General features: G+C 42.4%; 1 protein-coding gene across 1 annotated transcript in view; it reads left to right on the top strand.

Moving 5' to 3' along the window:
* Positions 1-24,145, top strand: part of LOC138285509 (aryl hydrocarbon receptor-like) — an 811,968-nt gene that overhangs the window by 498,805 nt on the left and 289,018 nt on the right. The window contains exon 5 of the mRNA XM_069225503.1: positions 23,812-23,935. Coding sequence (XP_069081604.1) covers positions 23,812-23,935 — 124 coding nt within the window. The remainder of the gene's footprint in view (positions 1-23,811; positions 23,936-24,145) is intronic.

Below are 24,145 nucleotides of genomic sequence, written 5' to 3'. Positions count from 1 at the left end.
AAGGCAGGACTTGAAATTATAAGTTTTACATATACTGGTAGTGAAAAACTCCTAAAGTCGTTTTTCACTACTGTGAAGTCTGCTCCTTTCATAGGCCACCATTAGAAATGTCCTTACATGCTTTTAATTGGTAGTTTCTGATCTGAGAGGAGTAGACTTGTCATATTTGGTATGGTTGGAATGGTAGTGAGAAATTCTGCTTACTGGTGAAGTTGGATTCTACATTACTATTTCAGAAATGCCACTTTCGGAAAGTAGGCATTTCTCTGAACTTACTGCCATCTGTGCCTTACAGCTTGTTTCCAATTCACGTTGGATCTGTGCTGATTGACAGCTCCCTTTGTGCATTCCACCTAGACAGCCATAAAGACAGGACATTCAGGTGCATCTGCATTCATCTACATACAGATGGGTTTCCATGTTCAGGAAGGGTGGAGGGGCTGTCTCTTACACTTCACACAAAGGGCTGATAATCCCTTGCAGGGCTGCTGGTAGACAGGGCTGGGTTGAAAGGAGAACTTGTCCACGTCAGAACCACTCTTTGAAGTTTCCTATACTTCAGAGGCACTTTTGGGTATACAGACAAATCTGTGACCCCACCAAATCAGACAAATCTGGATGTACAACTTGACTCTATCAGGGGGACTGCCTGGCTGCCCAAAAGAATCATCAGGACTGCTTTACTGGAAGGACTGCTGGCTTGTTTGTTGCCCTGCAGTCTGCTGACCCCTGACTTTGCTGAAAGGACTCTGCTTTCCTCCTCAGGTGCTCTCCAAAGACTTGGAGGGAGCTTGCCCTCTGTTCTGAGATTTCAGGGCTATCAAAGACTTCACCAAAGAGAAGAAAATCAGCACATCAGAAAATCCACGCAACGCCTGCAAAATTCTACACAACCCCTGCTAGATTGACGCAGAGCCTGCTCTGTGGCTGAAAATTCACTGCATCACCTGCCGGGTAGACGCAGCGCTTGTTGCGTCTGCTCAACGCATTCTAGGTTTTCCACGCATCATCCCTGGTCATCAGAACATCCCTGCATCACATTGAGGAACCAATGTTGCACTCCCGGAAACTGACGCATCAAACCTTGCAGCGTGGAAAGAAACGACACATCGTCTTTACCGCGCCTGGAAAATTGTTAATCGCTTTACTTTATAATGGATATCGTCCTCTGTGGCCCTCTGTGTTGTTTTTGTTTATGCATCCCAGGTACTGTGAGTTAAAATGATACAACCACTGATTCTTAAGGATTGAGACTTATTTACACCTTTAAAAAGTGGTATATTGGCTTGTGCATATTGTATTTTTGTCATTTTGGTATTATTTTATTCAGATAAATATTATCTATTTTCCTAAACTGGCGTGGAGTACTTTTTGTGGTGTTTTCACTGTATAAGTTATTGCACAAATACTTTACACATTGCCTTCTAAGTTAAGCCCGCCTGCCCTGTGTCAAGCTACCGGAGAGTGAGCACAGGATAATTTAGGTTGTATTGTGACTTACCCTAACTAGAATTGTGGTCCCTACTTGGACAGGGTGTATACCTCTGCCAACTAGAGACCCAATTTCTAACATTGGTGATCAGTGGCGAGAATAGGACTTGTGTTTGTGCAGTGCCATACAATAGCTAAGTCTACACTACCTACCCACATTTAAAGACCATTTCAATTTTTTTCTGCAGTTTTTCCTTGCTTACATTTTTATTTCATCCTGTACATCATGTCTCTGGCTGGTTCTGCAAGTGGAGCCATGGAGTTTGAACTGGTTAAGCTGGAGGATTACAGTGTTAGCCAGTTGAAAAGTTTCTGCAAAGGGATGGGGCATCTACCCAAGGAGCCCCCAAGAAGGTGGAGTTCCAAAAGGCGCTGAGGGCCTGGGCAGAGTCCCATACTCAGGGGGGTGATGACTTGGAGGAGCCTGTTACTGGCTCTTCTGAGCAGCTACCTGCAGCAGTGGAGGGAGACACCCCTGAAATTGTGCTACTTGTGAGGGCAGGGAGCAGTCTCAAACCATGCCCTGACCACAGAGGAAAGCTGAGAGAATTTCAGATGCAGTTGGAAAGATTAAAAATAGAGGCTGAGAGGGAAGCCACGCAAGCTGAAAGAGAGGCTGAAAGAGCTGAAAGAGAGGTTGAAAGAGCCTTAGCAGTAAATAAATTACTTCTGGCTCATGAACTGTGTCTGAAAGAGCCGGAACTCAAGGCCAGACAGGCGGATTCCAGAACTGATGGTGGCAGCATACATACAGTACCTGATGGAGACAAGAAGGTTTGTATACCGAAAGATGTGGTGGATGATGACATTGATAAGTGGTTTTCTGCTTCTGAAGTTGCACTGAGGGTACATGGGGTTCCTGAAGAGCACTGGAGGGGGAAGGGGTTGTGGAAACACATGCCAACACTTGGGAGGGACACACTTCTAACACTAGAGGTTGGGGACCAGACCAAGTACAAGCCCATGAAAGCCATTTTGACACTAAAATTTAAACTGACCCCTGAGAAGTATTACCAAAGACTCTGGGACAGTAACAATCTCCCCAACCAATCATGGATAGATTTAATTGATTACTCTAGTAAGGCACTGAATTGCTGGGTATGGGACAACAAAATCAGTGATTATTTTGCGTTGTACAATTTGATCCTGAGAGAGCACATGCTCAGTATTTGTTTTACCTAGTTCACAATAAGCTGACTGATCCCAGGAAGCTTGCTAAGGAGGCGGATCTCTGGGCTAGCACCAGAGGGTCCAAAAAGGTATCTGGGGGAACACCCACAAAGGTGGTCAGGGTTCCCAACAGAAGAAAGAGGGGGGAGAAAAACTTAAAATAAGGAGTTCTCTAAAGGCCCTAAAAATAATTCCCAAGGGAGTAATGGTAACCAGTCCCAGCCTTATCCTAAGAAGAAAGGGTTCCTTGATCACAAGACAGGAAGGTTTGTACCCCAATGTGCAGAGTGCTCCAACTACGGTCACTCTAAAGGTGACTCCAAATGTCCCAAAAGCGCACAGCCCCCCACTGGTGGGCAGACACCTGGGTTGGCTAGTGTAGCGCTCAGGGAGGAGATACTCCCAGATAGTTTTGGGGAACAGACCGAGGTAGCCCTAGTGTCCCTGAGGGATGCAGATATGGTACCAAAAGCCCACCTGCCTGCCAATACTCCCTAAGTATATGTAGTGGGTCACCATTAATGTGCAACGAGTGAAGGCTCAATCACCTGGAGCACACTAACTAGAGGGAGGTCGCGCTCAGGTCTCACTTGGAGACAATGGGGTTGCCTGAATGGGTCTGTATGCCCACACAGTCCAAGGCTACCTGGGAAGGGAGTTAAGGGCCAATGGAGCCTGGAACAATGGCCTAGACAAGCTGCCAAGGAGAGGGGTTAGGGGTGCTGGAAGCCGGTCCCTGAAGTTCCTGCGGTGGAGGTTGACAGGGTCCCTGAGGAGGAGGCACCTGTGTGAACTGGGGAGGACATTGCCACCCTAGGTGACCAACCTTAGCTTGCTGTATGGCAAGTTGAAAGGGGTTCCACAAGGGAAGAATTTTGCAGAGAACAGAAAGAGTGTCCCACTCTTGAGGGCTTGAGGTGACAGGCATCAGCCCATGCAGCAGGTGAAGCCTCTGGGGATTACCTGATCTAGAATTACCAGGCTTTCCTACTATGTTTGACTCACAACATACCCCTGGCAGGACATTCAGGGCAAGACAATACCTTTGCCAGGCTTGCCTCCCACTTCTCTTGGCCCCAAATGAAGACAGCCTCAGATACATTCTGCGGGTCTTGTCCCACCTGCCAGGCCAGTGGGAAGTCAGGGAAAAAGCTGGTAGCTCCCCTGATCCCACTTCCCGTCGTTGGCGCCACCTTTGAAAGGGTGGTCATCAACCTCACTGGTACTTTGGACGCCAAGACCGCCCTAGGCAAAAGGTTCATTCCAGTCTTGTTGGACCATGCCACACACTACCTAGAGGCAATCCCTCTGAGGACGGTGACTGCACCTGTAGTGACCAGAACTTTGATGGGTATTCTTACCCATGTGGGGTTCCCCAAGGAGATAGTGTCTGTCATAACTTAATGTCTGTGCACATGAAGTCCATGTGGGATGCGTGAGGTATAACTTATAAGTTCACCACACCCAATCACCCTCAATCTAATGGTCTAGTTGAAAGGATAATTTAGGTTATTTTGTGACTCCCTGACTAGGATTGTGGTCCACCTGGACAGGGTGCATACCTCTGCCAACTAGAGACCCAATTTCTAACAATAACTTATCACATAATATGCGCTCACAGAGAAGTTTCTCAATATGATTAGTTACTGTCTTGAGAAAAAAAAAATTTCAATGGTGATATGTAAAAACAGAGTAGAGTGCCTGCGAGGAGCCCGTGCTTCACCCCTAGCTATGCTTATCTATTCCAAGTATTCTTTATTTCGGCTAAAAGCCATAAAAGTATCCAATAAGACAATATACCATATTCACACAGTAAAATAGAGAAAAAGGATAAAACAAAACTACTTGCTTATCTATTCATGGGCTAGAGGGAGGAGAAGGTGCTCTGAATCAACTTGAGGAAATATGCACTGAGCATGTGATACTTTAGTGCAGATTTATCAATAACCTTTTTTATCATCTGGAAGGGTAGCAAGCAAACAGCAAAAGAAAAATGAACGTTAAATACCCTAATCTCAAAAGGTGTTCTAAAAAGAATGTCTCCTTAAAAATGTCAAAGTCAGAGCCTACAACACCTTCTCTAAGATTGTTTTTTTACAGCTTAAAAAGCCCTCATCAGTGCCGTAAGTGGAGAAATCCACGCTACAGAAGAAACCATTGGCGAAAATATCAATGAAAACAGTGACAATGGTACCGTCAGCGAAGGTGACGCAGTCGTCGCCAGTGATACTTTTGATGAAATTAACTCCGCCAATGACGACTTTGACGAAATTATCATCAACAGTGATGGTACCATTGTGGTCAGTCTTGCCTACGATCTCACCTACGGGGCCATCATTGATGAAGAAACAATCAACAGTTCCATCGATGGTGAACAAAACTGCTTTTTTAAAAATTACTATAGAGCACACACATGCCCCATAGGCATATGTGTGCTCTGCTTTTGTAGGGTGCACCAAGGGGGGTCCTTTTGCCCTTTGCCATCCCCGGTTTTGCATTTCCTAAATAGCAATTTCTTAATAAGAAATCGCTATTTAGGAAATACAAAACTGACCCATTGACTAAAATGCAATAGGATTTCTTAATGTCTTAATACCAATTTCCTGATAGCGATTCCTACTTTGTAGGAATCAGTATCAGGAAATCGTTATCTCTGTACATAGCATTTTGCATTTCTTAAATAGCGATTTCTATGAAGTAGCTATTTAAGAAATACAAAATTGCATTTTTGTACCTCTGGCCCTACATGACTATCCTAGATCTTCAGGATACGTATTTTCACATTACCATTCACCCAAATCATTGAAAGTTCTTAAGATTCATAGTAGCTAGCATTCATTATCAGGTCAAAGTCGTCCCATTGGGACTCAAATCAGCCCCACACATTTTAAAAAAATGTCTAGCTTCAGGGGCGCCTCACTCAAGGCAGGAAGAATTACAAATATTTTGATGATTGATTGATGAACGAGGCTACATGCCAGGAAGCGATTAAAGGGACATTGGTCTGTCTAATTCTATTCAAGAACATAGGCTTAACTCTGAATGTGTAAAAATCTTCCCTTCATCCATCAAGAACCACAACACATTTTGGAGCCCTTGTAGATGCCATTTAGGACAAAGTGTATCTTACAGAAGACGGCTGAACCAGCAAGATGCTAGTAGCAGAAATGTTGTTGCAAAAAAAGTCCATTTTAGTTTGCCTATTCAAGTCCTTTCTAGGTATGATGTCATCATACATTCCTCTAGTACTATTTTGCCACTCCAAATGCAATCTTCACAAGAAGACAAACAATGGCTCAAAACTCACGGCACTTTCGAGGACATCCCACAAATTATGGCAACCATGAGGAGTCTCTTCCTTGGTGGACTCCAAGACCACCCTTTCACAGGACTAAACTTCCAGCTGCAAATATCAGATTTTGTTGTGATGACTAGTGCCTCTTTAGTGGGATGGGATGCACACCTTCAGGTTTTACAAATTAAAGGGAAATGGGCTCCACAACACAAACATCTTCACATAAATCTGTTGGAGATCAACGTGGTCGCATTGAGTTTAGAGGTCTTCACTTCCCTGGGCTCCTCAATACTAATATGCACGGACAATACCACCACCATGCATTACATCAACAAGCAAGAAGGCACAAGATCTCAACCACTGTCTCAAGAAGCTCAGGATACTTGGAAGTGGCATTAAAACATCTGGTGCAATTGAAAGCGGACCGCGTTCCTTGAATAAGAAATGTTATAGCGGACTCCTTAAGCAGCACCAGAAACAGCTGCTAGGAATGGGAGCTCAACCAAGTTTTCCAGGACAATGTCTTCCAGCTTTGGGACAAACCAAATCTAGATCTGTTTTCAACTCATCAGAATCGAAAAGGCTGGTTTTGTCCAAGTTGGGTTCCACAACTGGGATTGTGGGGAATGCATTTTCAATAAGGTGGTTAGGGATCTTTGCTTACGCTTTACCCCTGATTCCCTTTATCCCACGTATTCTCAATATAATGAAGAAAGAACCCTGTAGGATAATTCTGATGGCCCTAAATTCACCAAGGCAGTATTGGTGTGCCAAACTTATTCTCTTCTCAGAGGAATACATACTCGACTGAAGCCAATGCCAATTTTATTGTCAATGGACCACAACCAGTGTCCTTGCACTTGTCAGCATGGCTCCTAAACACAATTAATTTGTGAGCCTAAATATCCTGCAAGCCTGTAAAGAAATTCTTACTAGAGCCAAAGCTAATTCTACTGACAAGACCTGTGGAAATGCTTTTGTTTGAAGTGCCAGGAATCACAAATTCATTCTCTTTCAGCTCCACCTGGAAGAATTCTGCCATATTTGCTACATGTAGCTAAATCAGTAATATCCAGATTTAGAAGATCTTCTGGTTCATCTTTTCTGTGGTCAAGTAGTCTTATCAAATAATTCCTTAAATGACTTTCGAAGTCTTTCTGCCAATAAATCAACCTACTCCATCTTGGCAGCTTAATTTAGTCCTTTCGCAGTTGATGAAGACTCCATTTGAGCCCATTCACAGAGCTGATCTAAAATGTCTATCACTGAGGTGGCATTATTACAAGTATTAGGGTCTGCAAGGAAAATAAGTGAAAATAAGTGAAATTCAAGCATTCATGGTTAAAGCACCCTTTTAAAATTCCAAGAAGACAGGGTGGTATTATGAACCAACCCCAAGTTAATTCCGAGGTGCCCACATCTTAATGAGCTCTAAGTGATTTTTTTTTTTAAAGCGGGGGAGGGGCTCCTGGCCCCCTCCCGATGCAAAGGGGACCGACCACCTCCCTGGGGCTTATATTTTTGGATGCAGGGTGGCGCGTGGCCCCCTGCATCCCTGGAGGCTGCCACCTCCCCAGGGCTTTAATGTAATATGCAGGGGCGGGGCGAAATGTATTTTATTTGGGACCACCACCCCCTGGGGCAAATGTTTAAAAACATAAAGGGGGTCACTAGGGGGCCCGTGCCCCAGGGACAACCACCCCCTGGGCTACACTGGATTCTGAGGGGGTGCACGTACCCCCTGCTGCCCCGGGGCCACTACCCCCCAGGGCAAACAGTTTAAAAAACCCTGGGGCTCCCCACCACCTGGGGCCATCTTCACATTGGAGCGGGCCATGCAGCCCCCCTCATGGAGCCACAGATGGCCTTCGGGACTGCCACCCCCCCAGGGCCGGCTCCTGCTATGTCCTGGGGTGCCCAACCCTGAGACATAGCTGTTTGCTGTGGCTTGGCTTCAGCGCTGCAGCTGCATTCAAGCCACAGCAAACACTCAGCTGTTTGACAGTGGGACCTTTAAAGCAGGTCCCACTGTCAAACAGCAGAGCTTTCATCTCTGTCCCCTTCACATGTGCAGGGGACAGAGATGAAATGCATCAGCAAACACAGTGCTGCTGTCAAAGCAGCTCCGTACTTGCTGACGCAATGGCACTGCAGTGCCAGGCAGCCCATAAAGGACATTTTATTTTAATTTTATTTTTTTAATTAAATATATATAAGGAGGGACCTCGGGGAGCCCTTAAGGCTCCCTCGCTGTCCCAGATAGCCTGTAAAGGGCTTTTTATTAATTAGTTAATTAATTTTAGTAATAAATATATAAATAAATAAAGAGGGACCGCGGGGGACTCACAACTATAAGTGCTACAACTTTAGCCTGAAATATCTTTATAATGTGGTTTAATCTGTCTAAATCCTGTTTTAATTACTAGCAATCTGTATGGAGCTGGGTTCTGGTTGCAGTACCCCACACTTTTTGACTGGTTTTTAGATGCAACTTCGACTGAAGTGCACTGGGTTCCTGCTAGCCAGGTCCCCAGTGCCAGTGTTCCTTCCCTAAAACAAAGACACCTGGACACTTGATCCCCTAGTGACCATGCCCTTCACCCCCCTATAAGCCCCTAGTAAATGGTACCCCTGATACCTTGGGCATGGGTACTGAAGAGGCCCCCTCAGAGCTGCAGCACAACTTGTGCTACTCTGAAGGACTCAGCACCAACCATTAGCAGACTGCCATTGCAGGCTGCATGACAAGGTGCTCCCAAAATTGAAAACACTACATGGCACACAGCCTGTGTGCCACTTCCCCTAACACTAAATGCAATATATGTAAGTTACCCCTCTAGCAGGCCTTACAGCCTTAGGCCAGGGTGCATTATATTGCATGTGAGGGCATCTATGTATGGGCAGATATGCGCCTGCTATGCCTCTGTCGATTCTGAGACATAGTAAGTGCACAGGGAAGCTATTTTAAATGCATGTGCTGGCCACTGGTCACTGCGAGTTCCCCAGCTACATGATGGCTTCTCTGAACTCTGTGATGTTTGGTATCAAACATCTCAGAATGATAAACCCTCACTGAGTCCAGTGATTGATTTCTTAAGAAATGCACCCAGAGGGCACCTTAGAGGTGCCCCCTGAAAACCTACCAGTTACTAGTCTGTTGACTGACTGGTCCTGAACAGTTCAACTACCACAGATGTGTTTCTGGACACCCACGGTGAAAGCCTCTCGGGCCCCAAGACAAAAGCCTGCACTAGACAGAGGTATGACCCCCTCTCCCAGACAGGTTGGACATTCCAGAGCTTCAAAGGCCTTTCCGCCTTTGTAATGTGACCCAGATATCTCCAGATGGTGGAGATGACCAGACCCCCTGTCCTGACCCCACTTTTGGGGCACAGGTGAGAAAATTAGTTAAATGAGGAGGAGTACCCACTTCATGTCAGTCCTACCCCTAAGGTGGACGAGCTGAAGTGGTCACTACTTTTTAAATTTCTCCATCTTGTTTGGAAAGAATTAGGCCATAAAAAGGATGTAGTCGCCATAAAGGTGAGCAACCCACTGGCTACCACCTGGCACTCCCTGTAATGCTCCTAAATTTAGTATTTAGGTGGCACACCTGAACCCTAGAACTCATATTCCTGACAACCTAAGCAGAGCCAGACACTACAGCATCACACCAGCAAAGAAGACTGCAGGCACCAACTGACTTGGCCCCTGCCCTACTGGCCTGTCTTCAGCCCTCAACAATTCTGCATCAAAAGATGACCCGGCCTGCATCCCAATTACCTCCAAGGCCCTAGGACGACTGCCTGCTTTCGACAAAGACCAAGATCTCCCATGGACAGCGGACCTGTCCAGAAGAAACCATCTTTAAAGAAAAAGAACTCTGCCCTGAGGAACCGCGAAACCTCACTTGTCCTCACTGGTCCTCACCGGACCCACTGCTGCACCTGATGTCCACGGCCCAAGTTGCCCACTGGTCCTGTGAAGGTTCCTCAGCGATTCTGAGCCCGAGTCCACCATGGGTTGACATCTGCTGGACTCTGTCTCGAAGCCTTCAGCCTCAATCCAAAGACTCCCTCTGACTGTGACCGCACAGTAAGCTGTTTTCTGACGTCGAAGAACACCACTGCATCCTGAGCCCCTGGACCTTGGGGAGCTAGACCGACGGTATCCCTGAGTCCCTCACTATCTGAACTTACCTGGGCAGCTGTGGGTTTTCTTCATTCAAACTCCTGGCTCGAGCCTGCATCCTTTTTCCAAAACAGACCTCCTCCATTGACATGCATTGGGCGCACAATGCTGGGTTGGCACTCTGCACCCGGTCACACCTATGCTACTGAGGATGTAAGTTTGATGTTGTGTTGTGGCCACCCCAGTGCTTGCATCAACCCCAGGAGATCAACCCCTGACACTGCTTTACTCACCTGAGAGCAGCACATCTTTGGTCACACCAGTCTCCATTGGTTAACATTGGGCACCTGACATTGTGTTGGCACTCTGCATCCGCCTGCCCCTGTGTCACTAAGAGTGTAGGTTTGGTGCCACCTCGTGCCTCGTGGCCCCCCTTGTACTTACCTCAACCCCTGGAGTTTTACCCCTGACACCGCTTTACACACCTGTGAGCAGCGGATCTTAGTTCACCCGCGGTCTCCATTGGTTCACATTGGGCACCTGATCCCGAATTTGACCTCTGCAAGCAGCTGCCCTCTGCCGCTGTGGGTGAACTCTTGGTGCTGATTTGAACCTTGCCTGGTTTTGACCTAATACCCCGGAGGCTGGATTTGTAAGTCGAGTTCTTACCTACAAAACTGCATTCTTGTTTTCCTCCGTTAGGTTAACATCTGAAAATTGTACTGATTTTTTAAACTGAAAAGTATATTTAATTTTAAAACGGCTTACCTTATAACAAAGTTCTTTGGTTCAAAGCATATATAAAAGCAAATGTTATTTTTCTAATTTGGTCTTGGATTTATTCTTTGAGTGTGTGTCTCATTTATTGCCTCTGTGAGTACAACAAATGCTTACCATGACTCCTTGATAAGCCTTGCTGCTTGCCCACATTTTCACAAATAGAAAATTACACCTATCTATTTCTGCCTCTGCAAGACTTTGGGAATCCACTGGACACTCTGCATGGTGTACTTCATTTTAGTGCACCATATAGAAAGTCAGCTTCCTACAGAATCCAAGTATCTCAGACAATGTAAATCGCCTGAAATCACATTGTTTTCCAGTCATATAAACTTATACCCACTAGGGTCGAATTGTTAGTAAAATCGGGAGATGAGTCTTGTGAATCCAAGTCCATATGGGTAGAAATACTACTCACCATTTAACACAGGTTGTCCTCCTTGGTATTTCAAGCCCACAAAGCGGCACCACTTGAACCATAATTTTGGATATATGATTGTGATGAATGACTACATCATTGATTACAAATCTATGTATTGTATACTGAAATATATACGAATAGAGAATTTTAAGCCCTGTTAATGAATGAGGTAATTGGATAGGATTACATAGTTATTGGCACAATATATTGTAATCGGTATACTGTTGTCAATAAAACATATGAGGAGCTCGGTTTGGAAAATATGTATATATTGTGTTTGCATAAGAATGGGTTCCAAGCTTGTACTCCTCAAATGACATGCCACGTACAGCAGTATCATATAAAGAAAAAGCACTCCAAGAATGGTGGATCCTTCTGGAGAAGGCTTCTATTGTCCGCCTTTTATGTGTATATCTTTCTCTCATTCAAAAAATGTATTTATGGGGCAAGCTAGTTTGTACATGCTACTTGACAAACGTCAGTCAGGCCAAAACTTTGGGTGATGTGTCATGTTTGGTACAGCAAATAAAAGGATTAATCCGATGAGCAAAGTTGTGTTTCCTACTTCTCGGTTTGTGTGCATGCACGAGAGAGAATTAACTTGTCTACAAATTAATGTAGAGTTTTCTGCCATACATGCACTGCCCCTAAAAGGGCTCAATAGCAGAAGTATATATATTTGTTATTTAACATTATTTTTATGGGGTGTCCTTTTAAGTCTCTGTCTTAATTGTTGCTTATGTGTTTTGCAATACCTATGGGTGACCATGTGTGATGCTAGGCTAACTCCAAGGATGGGCTAGATTATATTTAGGACTGTTTGGGGTTTCTTTGGGCTGTAGTAACTTCAGAAGTTGTGTTTGTGGATAGCAATGGACTTCTTCTTTTGTGGATGGGTGGGTGTTTGCATGGGTGGGTGTTTGCATTTGTATATCCCTTCCTAAACCCCTCTTTACCCCTCCTTAATCCTTTCCAATTTAATGGTAAGTATTCCAATTTTTCCAGTCACCCCATAGGTTCCTGACACATTTTCTACTAAAATGTATACCTTTGTGTGCAGAGACCTAGCTAAACGGGCTGGATACATTTCTAAATAGCATTTTGTATTATGTGTGTATTACTATGTTAATACTCCTAAACATACTACAAAGTGTATTTGAAAAAAAACATTGACTGTATTTTTCCCAAAAATACATATGCAATAATGAAATACAAGTTTAAAACAATTCAAGGTTGCCAGTTGCAAAATACAACATATATTTTGCAGACTCAATTACTACATGGAATTGGCATATTGTACCTTTTTCCCAAAATCATTTTTATTTTTTGATTGTTTCCCAAGATCAAGCATAAAATACATCATACAGAGTTTCCAACATTTATTATTGACGTTCTTCATGTGTTTATTTAGTAACCAGCAAACACATGTTTAGCACCCTATCTGGCTTTCAAGCCTGGGACTTTTTCAGGGCTGTGGTAGAAAGAGTGGTTACGATGCAAAAGCCTATTTATTGTAAAGTACTATTTACTAACCTACTAAGTCTAAAAACAATGCAATCCAGTGGTGCACACAGCATACGTGCTTTTTGGATAGAATTAATCAGAAGTGAAAGTGACACTATAATGTCAGTGTGATATCTAACCCTTTAAAAGTGCCATGTGTGCTCAGATTAAAGACTCCATATAACTGTTTAGCACTGGCATGTTCAATTTCATGATGGACATTGGGTTATTTTCAGGAGTTTCATTATTGCTGTATTTTTTATTACTATTGTACAACCTCTTTATTATCTCAGATTCCCCTTGGAGGGACATATTCCCTCACAGTTTAAACTATTCACATAAAATGATTAAAACATAGATTATTTCAAGCACCAACATGACAGTTATAGTTTTTTTTTTCTCTCTCTCTCAGGGGATCTTCATTGATAATCATAAGCCCTGCAAAGTCCCGCTGACGTGTGGGGATTCCAGAGCACCTATTTACAATATATATTCTTAAGTGTAGATGGTTTCCTTTCTTCAGTAAGGCCAGGATAAGCACTGAATGTATTAAAATGTTTTGCAGACTATAAATGACGCTATACAGTATTAGACAATTGCTTCAATTTGAATTTTAAAAAGGGTTAATCTGTAATTTAAAAAAAAACAGAATAATTAGAAGGAGCTGTGTAATTTTTCTTTATAAATCTCATTCACAAATCTTTTTTAAAGGAAAAATGGAAAAGAAGGAAGAGGAAAACATAGACCCATAGGCTGCAGCTCTACAGGTATGAAAAGTGACTCTGTGCCTTTAAGGTCAATATTCCATCATAACCAGTGGGTGGCAGTTACCTAATTTCTTTTTTACAACTCCTGGTGGCAGGAGCTTGGAGCACTGAGCTCAGCCTTTTTTGTCTTTTTCCTTCAGAAATTTCACTAAGAACCTTTTGTCAACACCTTCACCCAATAGGTTTAAATATTTCCATCATTTTTCTGACAAGAAAATTACTTTTTCTAAACAAATAAAATGCTGTCTTTATTTGACAATTGCCTTGACTGTGACAGAAAATGGCCAAATCAGATCCTCATGCTGTGTGTATTATTCACCTTCCTGACAGTCACATCCCTGGCAGATGTCAGCACAGCAAGACCTTTTCCAAGCGTACCCTGAGGGACAGAGAGTAGATACGTCTTCATGGACCGAGACAGCAGAAGGCTCAGTCTGAAGATGGGATGTCACGTGAGCAAGAAGAGGGTCAGTCCTCTTCCAGGGCTCTTCCATCTTCCTCTGAGGACTCAAGGAGAGGGAGATCCAATAAAAGACGAAATCCACAAAACCAATGGCATTGTAGGTCGACAAGGAGGGCATCAACTTTAAGACCAGGTACGGTGCCTATTTGCTTGCCATCGAGAGCTGGGTCAACGTCGAAATAGAGAGACAACTTTCGATATTGAGGCACAGGCGGTCAACATTGTAGGATTCCACGTATTTGAAACATGGGGCGCTCGATCTTAAAATGTCTGTAGACCTCAAGACAGAGAGAAATCGATGCCAAGAAGCTTGTTGACGTTGAGGAATACAAGACCTGAAGCAAGGGTCGCGAGATCGAGAACAAGAAGGTTGCCATCAATTTCTGACTCAGATTCTTTCAGGGCATACTTGCCGTTATCGACCTGACCTTAATCTAGACTCCTGCAGCCTTCTCCACCATCTCCTCCACCAGCTCCTTCAGCACCTATACCATGCACTTCGTCTCCACCTCTTCCTCAGACAGAGGCACCTTTGAGAACTCCTTCACAGGTGAGGCTTCCAGCTTTTCCTTGGAGATCAAAGTCTCCTTAGTCCAGATCTCGCCACAGATCATGAACAAGAGCGCCTCCCAGATGTCATCATCATCATCATTGTTCCCATTCCTCATCAAGATGGTCCTTTAGGCACAGCCGTATTCCAGATCCAGAACTAAGTCACGATTCAGACGGACGTCAATTTATTCCACCTCTTCCTCTAGTACTGAGCGGTACTCACCAACACTGGCATTCTTCCCAGTCAAGGGTTCTGCCAGTTGATGACATCAACACGTTTCAGGAGGTGCTAGTACAAGGAACTATAAAAGTGAACATCTAATTGCCTGCTCCATCAACAGCTACCTCAGTGATATTTAAGACTCTTCACCAATGTGCAGCATCAACAACCCTTATTCCTCTAATTCCAGGTTTATTAGAATGAGCCATGGAACTTATTCTTACGCCAGCTGGAGCCAAAGCAGCTCCTTCTAGACTTTAGAAAAAATATAATCCTCTGGAGCAAAGCCCGGTATGCCTGTGGTGAGATCTTCCTCCTAATTCGGTTCTTATCTTTACTGCAAAGAAAATTCATTCTACTAAGTCTTTATTCATGGTTCCACCTGTCAAAGAAAGCAAGAAATTATATTCAGTAGGATGCAAGGTATGTGGCACAACTTCCCAGCGGTGGCTCCTCCATAAGGGAGGAGGAGCGTCACCCCCACCCCCACCAGCAGCAACCTCTGCAAATCCTTTCACAAGGAAGGGATAATAAACTGGAATTATTATCCCTTACTTGTAAAAGGGGTGGGACATTGGGGGTGACAAGCAGAGGTGAGTGCACTGTGCAGTCCCCCCTCAGAGCACATGTGTTTGCCCAGCCGTCTTGTTGCAGGGCTGGAGAGAGTCTGCACAGGCCCAGAGTCTGCCTGGGAGCGCTCTGTCTGGGTGCTCCCAGCCAATCCTGACTCTGCCATGAGCAACATCAGGATTGGCCACAGGGCAGGCTGGGAGCCTGTGCCTGTGTGCAGCAGAGGAGCAGCGCGGGAGCAGAGGTAAGTTTAAAAAAAAGACATTTGTTGATGTTATTAATTCTCCCCACCCCCGCTCCCAGGAATCCCTGCGAGCCGCAACTGCAACTACCGCAACCATGAAAACGGCAAGTGCATCTGTCCTGATAGGCAGGTATGACAGATCCTTATGGGACTTCCTGCAACAGAGAGGACTTTATTGAAATCATGAATATATATATGAATGTCTCTAACCAAGTGATCAGCGCTACTGCTGATTCCTCTTTGCTGGCAGCCCATGATTATTGTCACAGGTTGGCTCTTAGTTGATATTCTTGGCTTCGTCTCATGGAACTCACGCAGGAATCTCAGCACAGAATAGTCAGCCTTCCTTTCTCTGGTAACCCTCTGTTTGTGAGTCATACAGGCTTGCATGACGACCAAGATGGAGATCTTGGAGGCGATTGGTCTGGAGAAACATAATGAGCAACAAAAGCACCCTTACAAACCATATTAAAACCCCTCGGTGATCAGGAGACCACTAACAGCAGCATCAACAACCTTTCTAGTGGAACCAAAGGCGTCAACCAGAGGGAAAAGCTTACCACCAATCTACCCCAGCAGAAAAGCCTCCTACAAGGTCCAAAGAATGAGCCTTTCATTACCCTTCTTCTGATACCCAGTCCACAATATCTAACTGAGTGGAAATTCATCACAAACTATGCCTGGATTCTGAATATTGTATAGAATGGTTATTGTCTCAGATTCACAAGTCCTCCACCAAATATTCCACCAAAACTATCCAATCAACATCTGAAAATGCTGAGAACAGATGTGTACATCCTTCTGCAGAAGCATGTGAAGGAGCTTGTTCCTTACAACCAACAGGGAATGGGGATTTACTCCTGTTGTTTTATGGTGAAAAAGAAAGATCCCAAAAACTACTTAGGACCCATACTAGATCTGATAGTTGCAAACAAATAGATATGGAGAGAAAATGTCAAAATGTTAGCATTTGCTTCAAGTCCATCAAGGAGACTGGTTCTGTTCCACTGATGTTCATGATGCATACTTTCAAATTCCACAAGCCAGAAAATACTGCAAATTCCTGAGATTTGCAGCAGGACAAACACTACCAGTGCAAAGTACTTTCTCTGGCCTCAAATTGGCCCCCAGAACGTTTTTTGAATTGCATGGCAGTGGTTGCCACACATCTCAGGAAACTCAGAATATTCATCTATCTATACCTAGACGACTGGCTTATCAAGGCGATAACACAACGACAAGCACAACATCATTATTGAATTAGTATCTCTATTCTCAGTTGGTTAAGTCTTCATGTCAGTCACTAGAAATGTACCTCATCGCCAATTAAGCCTCTTTACTAGGAGCAACTATGGAAACCATAAAAGAAAAAGTGTATTCTTCAGAGAAAATACTTTTATCCACACATCTGAAATGTCAATCTCTCATGAAAGTCTCTCATCCAACTGTGAGAAAAGTGTAATCTCTTCTATGCTCGATGGCCTCTTGCATATTTCTCACGTCGCATGCCCATCTCCACATTAGACGACTTTCTAGAAGACCAGTGGAGTCACTACTCAGACAGCTGGGAAGGCAAGATCACATTTTCCCTCAAAGCAAGGCAATCCCTCAAATGGTGGTGCAAGCTGAAAATCTTCTTCAAGGGATGCCTTTCTATCAAGATGTTTCCTCTCAGATGATAGTGACCAATATCTCTCTGATTGGTTGGGGAGATCAAATCACCTTCAAAATCAGGTAACATGGTCCACAAAGTAAAAGACTTATCATATCAACCTCCTGGAACAGTGAGAGGGTAATTTGGCATTGAAATCTTTCCTACCATCCTTCAAGATGAAATCCCTTCTTGTTCAGACAGAGAACACAACAATGATGTACTATCTGAACAAGCAAGGAGGAACAAGGTTCAGAGCCTTGTCACTGGAAGCCCTAAAATATGGAATTGGTTGCTAGCCAGGGACCTGGGAATCACTGCAATCAATCTACCAGGGGTACAGAATATTGAAGCAGGCCCCTAAGCAGAATTCTTCAATAAAGTCAGGAGTGTGTTCTACATGACGACATCGTTCAGAACAACTTCTGCACATGGAGTTTTCCTCACATAGATTTATTTGCAATCGTAGAAAACAAAAAATGTCCAAACTTTGCCTTGCGGTACTACCAACCAGGGACATTGGGGAATGCCATATAGATCGACTGGTCAGGGAAATACCTCTATGCTTTTCCTCCAATTCCCCTGATTCCCACAGTAATCATCAAGCTGTATTACTCAAAGGTCTAAATGATTTTGATATTTCCAGTGTGGCCCTTACAATTATGGTTCACAGACCTCCTCCACATGTTGGAATGTTCACAAATGAAGCTGCTGTGCAGACCGGACCTTCTCATGAAGTTTGGAGGTCAGATGGTTCATCTCAATCTCTCCTCTTTGAGTTTGACACCATGGCTCCAGAGCTCATACAATTTGGACATTTACGTTTACCACAGGAATGCATGAACATTCTCAAAGTGGCTAAAAGTCCACCAATGTGTTCAGCTTATTCTTTTAAATGGAAGAGATTCTGTATCTGGTATTCTGACAATATATTTGATTCAACTGCGTGTCAAGAAGAAGGTATACTTCCATAATATCTATGGTCAAATCGGGCTTGCAATTTTGTTCTATTAAAGTCAATTTGGTGGCTATTACTACCTATAGATTATGTCCTTCACAAACCTCTTTTATTTAAAGTCACAGTTATTAAAGCCTTCCTAGAGGGTATAAAGAAAGATTTTTCTTCAATACGCCGTCCTTCCTCTCGTTGGGAATTGAACATAGTACTCTCATGACTCATGCCATCTCCTTTTGAACCACTCATAAAGCCTTACTTCAACACCTTTCTTTGAAGGCTGTTTTACTAGTTGTTATCACATCAGCACCTAAGGTTATTGAGATTCAAGCTTCATGTTCCTAAGAACCATATAAAGTATTGCTTAGCAGTAAGATGGTTAGGAGGACTCATCCAAAATCCTTACCCACAGTTGTTTCGGATATTCACATTAATCAGTCTATTACTTTGCCTACTTTCTTTCAGCATGTTTCCACTCTAGCAGAAATTACTCTCCATACTTTAAATATTTTTTTGAAATTTTATCGAGACAAAACAAAAGATATATGCAAGTCTAATCAATTATTTGTAAACTATGGCCCTATACGACCAGGTTTAGCCAGACTAAACAATCTATATCCACGTGGATAATTTCTTGCATCCTGTTATGCTACTAGAAAGCGAAAACAGTTCTGCTGATCGACCAAAAACTCATTCCACTAGCGGGAAAGCAGCTACAGATGCTTTGATGAGGAATATTCCTATTGCTGAAATATGCAAAGTAGATATGTGGAAATCGGCTTGACACTTTTATTAGACAATATTGTTTGGACTCAGATGCTAGAACAGATGTTCCAGTAGTACAGGCTTCCGTGAGGAATCTCTTCACTTGGCTTTTTCCATACTTCTATGGATGTTTTTATTCTCTTTCACCACAGTTTAGAGGGATGGGCTGGCTACTCTGTTCAGTGCTTATTATCATCAATGTAGATCCCCTGAGAGAGAAGTAACGGTTTCTTACCTGTAATACTAGATCTATTAGATCTCTCTCAAGGGGAATCTCCATTGAAATCATAAGCAACCAAACCTCCTCCCCAGTGGAAGAGATAGACAATTAATAGTTTCCTTAAGTAATAATGTCATTTGCTTGGTAAAAAAAGAATTAAGGTAACTGCTACCTACTGAGCATGCTGGGATATTGATGGGCTGTGAGCCATTGAAGGATTATAGTCACTTTTCATATCTGCAGAGCTGCAGCCTATAGGCCCACATTGTCCCCTTCCTTCTTCTCCATTTTGTTGTTAAAAAAAGGTTTGTGAATGAGATTTACAAGGACAAATAACACAGCTCCTGCTAATTTTCCTGTGTTTTTAATTATATAGTAACCCTTTTTTAAATGCTAGTTAAAGCAGTTGGCCAATACAGACTCTTTTACAGGCTGCAAAACATTTAAAAAAATTAAGTGGTTATCCTGGCCTTTCTGAAGAGAGGCGATCATCTACACTTAAGAATATATATATATATATTGTAAAGAAGTGCTCTGGGGGGATTATTCAGTGTTTATGATTTCAGTGGAGCTTCCCTGATAGAGAACTAAAATTACAGGTAAGAAACCATTCCATCTTCATATAATACAGACCCTTAAGGTAAAATGAAATCTGTACTTAAAGAAAGGTGAGTATAATTTATCAAACTTAGATGTAAAGTAAAATAAAGAAAAAGAAAACAATAGAGACAAAATTAAGAAAAATGAAAAGAAGGTCAGTGTAAGATAATACTAGAGTGTGCTAATAGGAATCACTTATTACAGGCAAATATGCCATTAGTAAGGTAGAGTAAGGTAAGGTAATAAAAGTAGAGTAAGGACTGAATTTGTCGATAATGTTTCCAGGTCTGGATAAAGGTGACAGTTATCGGTATCAAGGCCCCTGTTCGTAAAATAAACAACAAATGTGAACATTTAACAAATCACAGGAAATATCTCTGTTGTTCACAAACTAAATCAGTACATGGTTAGTGTACTGACAGATAATCACAGATAGAGGAAAAACAGTAATTGGAATAACAAAGGATAGAACAAAAATAACAAATAGGAATAAAAAGGGCCCAAAGGGCTCCACTTATGTGTCGCGGGATAGAATTCCCTAAAGCTGTACTGTTTCTGTGGCCCTGTTTTTGGTATGCTTTGCAGCGTTCGGAATTGGTGCCATTTATGGCGCAATTCTGACCCCTATTTCTGTGTTATTGCCTAGGAGCAAAGTCCTGGCATGTATTGGTGGCCGCCATATTATAATAGCGAGGAAGGAACATCTGATATTGGTTAGTTAATCAGTTTTCGCCAAATCACAATTCATTATGTACCTTTTACAGAAGAAAGAATATTAAAATATATTTATAGTTCTTATTTTCACTAAATGGACAGTTAAGTCATTTGAAATCTAAATTCTTCTGTTGTTAAATATATAGACTCAAAACAATTATGTTATTATTAAGACATCCTATGGCCTATTTTTAGGTAGCCATGTGTCCCTCTTATGTATACATTGCTAGTTTATCCTCATATGCTATGATTAGATATAAATATTTCCTATATGTTAAATAACTGCCAAATAAACAAAGTATAGATATGTGTCCTTCTTATATATATTTCACTGGGTACCTTTACTGTTCTATTATATTGCTTCATAATAGAAGAATAGCATTTAAACCAACCAAACTCATTATAAATACATAATGTCGAAAGCAACTTATTCCATTATTAATTTTACATTGTCTTATACAATACTTCATCAATTTTCTTAAATTAATAAATGAAGTCCTGAGGCTGGTGGCCGATGTTAATTTTATAGTTAATATATTGGGATAGGAAACCAGTATATCTTTCTGAAACTCAATTATTGAATGGTTTTTCATACTGTCACCTGATTCAGAGTTAGCTTATTGAACATGAGATCAGGTTTTGTTAAATCATAAATGTGTTTGATTTTATAAAAGCCAGTTATATAATTCTGCTTTTTATTGAGTCTCCAGATTACTGTATCAAATTTGAGTATATATTCACTTTCACAGTTCCAGAGTTTCAATTCCAGGTTACCTTCTCTTGGGTGACTTTCAAGTTTCTTTAGCCTATAGAAAATTATTGAGCATAGATGAGGATTATGCACATTGTAGAGTTCAACCAATGGTAGTTTCCTGTCTGATTTAGGAGAAATTCGGCAGTGTTCTTGTATCCTGTGTTTCAACGGTCTGATGGTACCTCCTATATAGTTTTTGTTGCATGGACATGTTATATTGTATATGACATATGTACTATCGCACTTAATCAATTCCTTAATTCTGTGTCAGTGACCATTCATTGTGGATTCTGTTGTTTTGTATTATTAGATTGCAAATTGCGCAGTTTTTCCAGGTGCAGAAAGCTTTTGGTTCGTTTAGAAATGTTCCCATGTCATTTCGTGTGTGTTGAAAAATTTTTGGCAAACAAAGTCTCCAACTCTAGTGAAATGCCTTCTTTATCCATGACAGAAACTCATTAAACTCTTTGAAATTATTATTGTACTTCTGCAAACCAGAATTATAACCAATCAGAAAAATCAGAGACCCCCCAGGCCCTCTTAATACTGAAACGCCTAGTGTAGGGCACTGGATCCTGGCCTCATAATTCAAATCTTCAGCAGTGAGATATGCAAGGCTGCTACTCAGTCTTATTAGTCTAGTTTGTGTTTGTTTTGATTTCGCACCAAATACTACAAACAGAAGTTGTTGACAGTATAGAACCCTGAGGTTTCTAATTCTTTATACGGCTTTGTGGTCATTGACACAGGAGCTTTTGAGAGATTTCATTAGCAATTGTTAAGAAACTGTCCTATGATATGACAACCTACCCATTGATCCGCCATTCTGGATGCTGCTCTGCTTAAATACTCATTAAAATTACAGTCCGATTGAAAAATAAAAGTGAGTGGGTTCACTGTTTTTTTCCTGTAGTTCTGCATTATTGGGTTCTGAACCACAGCTTGTTTCCACCTCCTTTCATTTATCTGTTCTTGTGTTTTTGGTCAAATTGTGAAAATAACATCAGTATTCACGATAAATCAGCATTTGAGTGACATAGTTTTGAAATCATTTTATTGGCAGATTTGTGTGCACTTACAGTTCCACAGGGAGTAGCTACACCGTGCATGTTAAATTAATGTTACACTTAGTATACATCTTAATTAGAGTCTGTATTAGCAGATCGTATACATTACTACATTTTACCTACAGCTGGCTGAAACGTCATATCAATAAAGTGCGACTGTTGTTGATAGGTCTGCATGTGTAAAAAAAGAAAAAGAAACAACTCTAACGAAAACTCAACAATACTGCTGGGTAATCGACTACCAGATGTGGGACCAGGAGAAGAACAAATACCATGTAAACAAGTTTTGGGCGCGCCCGATCCATTCCCCTGGAATTTCCAAATTCCATGGGGTATGCAGTATAGGCCACACACAGAGTACACCTTGCCCAATCCCCCCCCCACCCCTCCTTGTAATGTATCACAGCTTTGATGGAGGAACACGGGAGCTCTCAGCCGGCCATCTCAACTTCATCAGCTATAATTACCCTACCAGCTCCTTCAGTTGCAGACATGCTCACCGAGATGGCATCCCATGCGGTTGCCACGTCTGACTGTCTAATGCCCCTCCTGGCCTCCTCCCAATGCACTTTCTTTACATTCAGCCCACTTTTTCAGTTCAAAATATATTTATAACTGCCAAGACCTATCAAACTCTTCAAGCGCTATGTCAACAAATGTACTTGTCAGCTTCTGTTATAAAGTGCAGTACTGTTCCTCAAAACGCAGTCAGCACTGGGTAACTCCACCCCATATGAAAGAAGTCGCCCCTATTGTATGACATTTAGCGCATTTCGCTTGGTGGTTACGTACACCCTGTGCAGGTAGTAGTAGTATATAAGCTTGAACCGTAGGTTATGGGATATTTTAGGGATTAAGTACAGCACCCTCAGCCAACCATCATCACCAAACGGGAAGTACAAATCTTCCCCCCTTTGTGTACTAGTATATACAGGATCGTTTTGGATTGTGAAATAAGAGACCGTTTGAGTGACAAATTTAATGCACTTTAATGATACAGTGGGCCACTTATGCCACTTTACGGGCATCCATTTTGATGTTTACATCAGGTTGCTCCACCCATTGGTATGACCATTAACACCAAAATGAGAGGTAAGGAATGTATCTTTTTGAGGTTTTTATGAGAAATCAGCAGTATCTCCACCCACTGGGGCACCTCTTTCATAGTGAACTTGACGTTATCCTAAATAGTTACAATGGTTTCCACTCCTGATATTTATGAAGGCTCAAATAGGGCAAAACAAATGTATTTTGGAGCCAGGTCTTGTGGAATAGATATGCAATCCCTTAAGATAAGTTTAACATTAATAAAGTTATATTTTCACCCTGTCATGGTGGCACACACTGTATGCACAATGAAGGACATGTATCTACTCACTAACTGTTGAGCAGAAGGTATCAGAAGGTATCAGCTGCAACAGGCTTCATTTACAAAGTTTTAACGCTCCCACTGAGGCACCAATGTTCTTTCCATGCAGACAGATGTTATGCATCAGAGTGTGTTTGAGCTCATTCACACAGAAGATCAGCAGGAGTTCCGGCGGAACCTTCATTGGGCCCTGAATCCTCCACAGTCTCCTGAGATGAGTCTTTCACCTGAGGGTAAGTGACCTTTGTGAATGCTGGAAGAAAGGCATGTGATACAAAGTTATGGATGGTGTTAGGCAGACTAAACCTATCCTTTTATCGTCATATTACTGGTACTATCACATAGTGATTGTCTATCCAGACATGTTCACCCCTGTCATTGCACATTTAGCTTGTGCTTCTCTACAGTGACATCAGCACATCACTGGGGGTGGGGTGGGCGGG

Source organism: Pleurodeles waltl, chromosome 3_1, assembly GCF_031143425.1.
Source record: "Pleurodeles waltl isolate 20211129_DDA chromosome 3_1, aPleWal1.hap1.20221129, whole genome shotgun sequence".
NCBI lineage: Eukaryota > Metazoa > Chordata > Amphibia > Caudata > Salamandridae > Pleurodeles > Pleurodeles waltl.
This window is presented reverse-complemented; position numbering and strand designations above follow the sequence as displayed.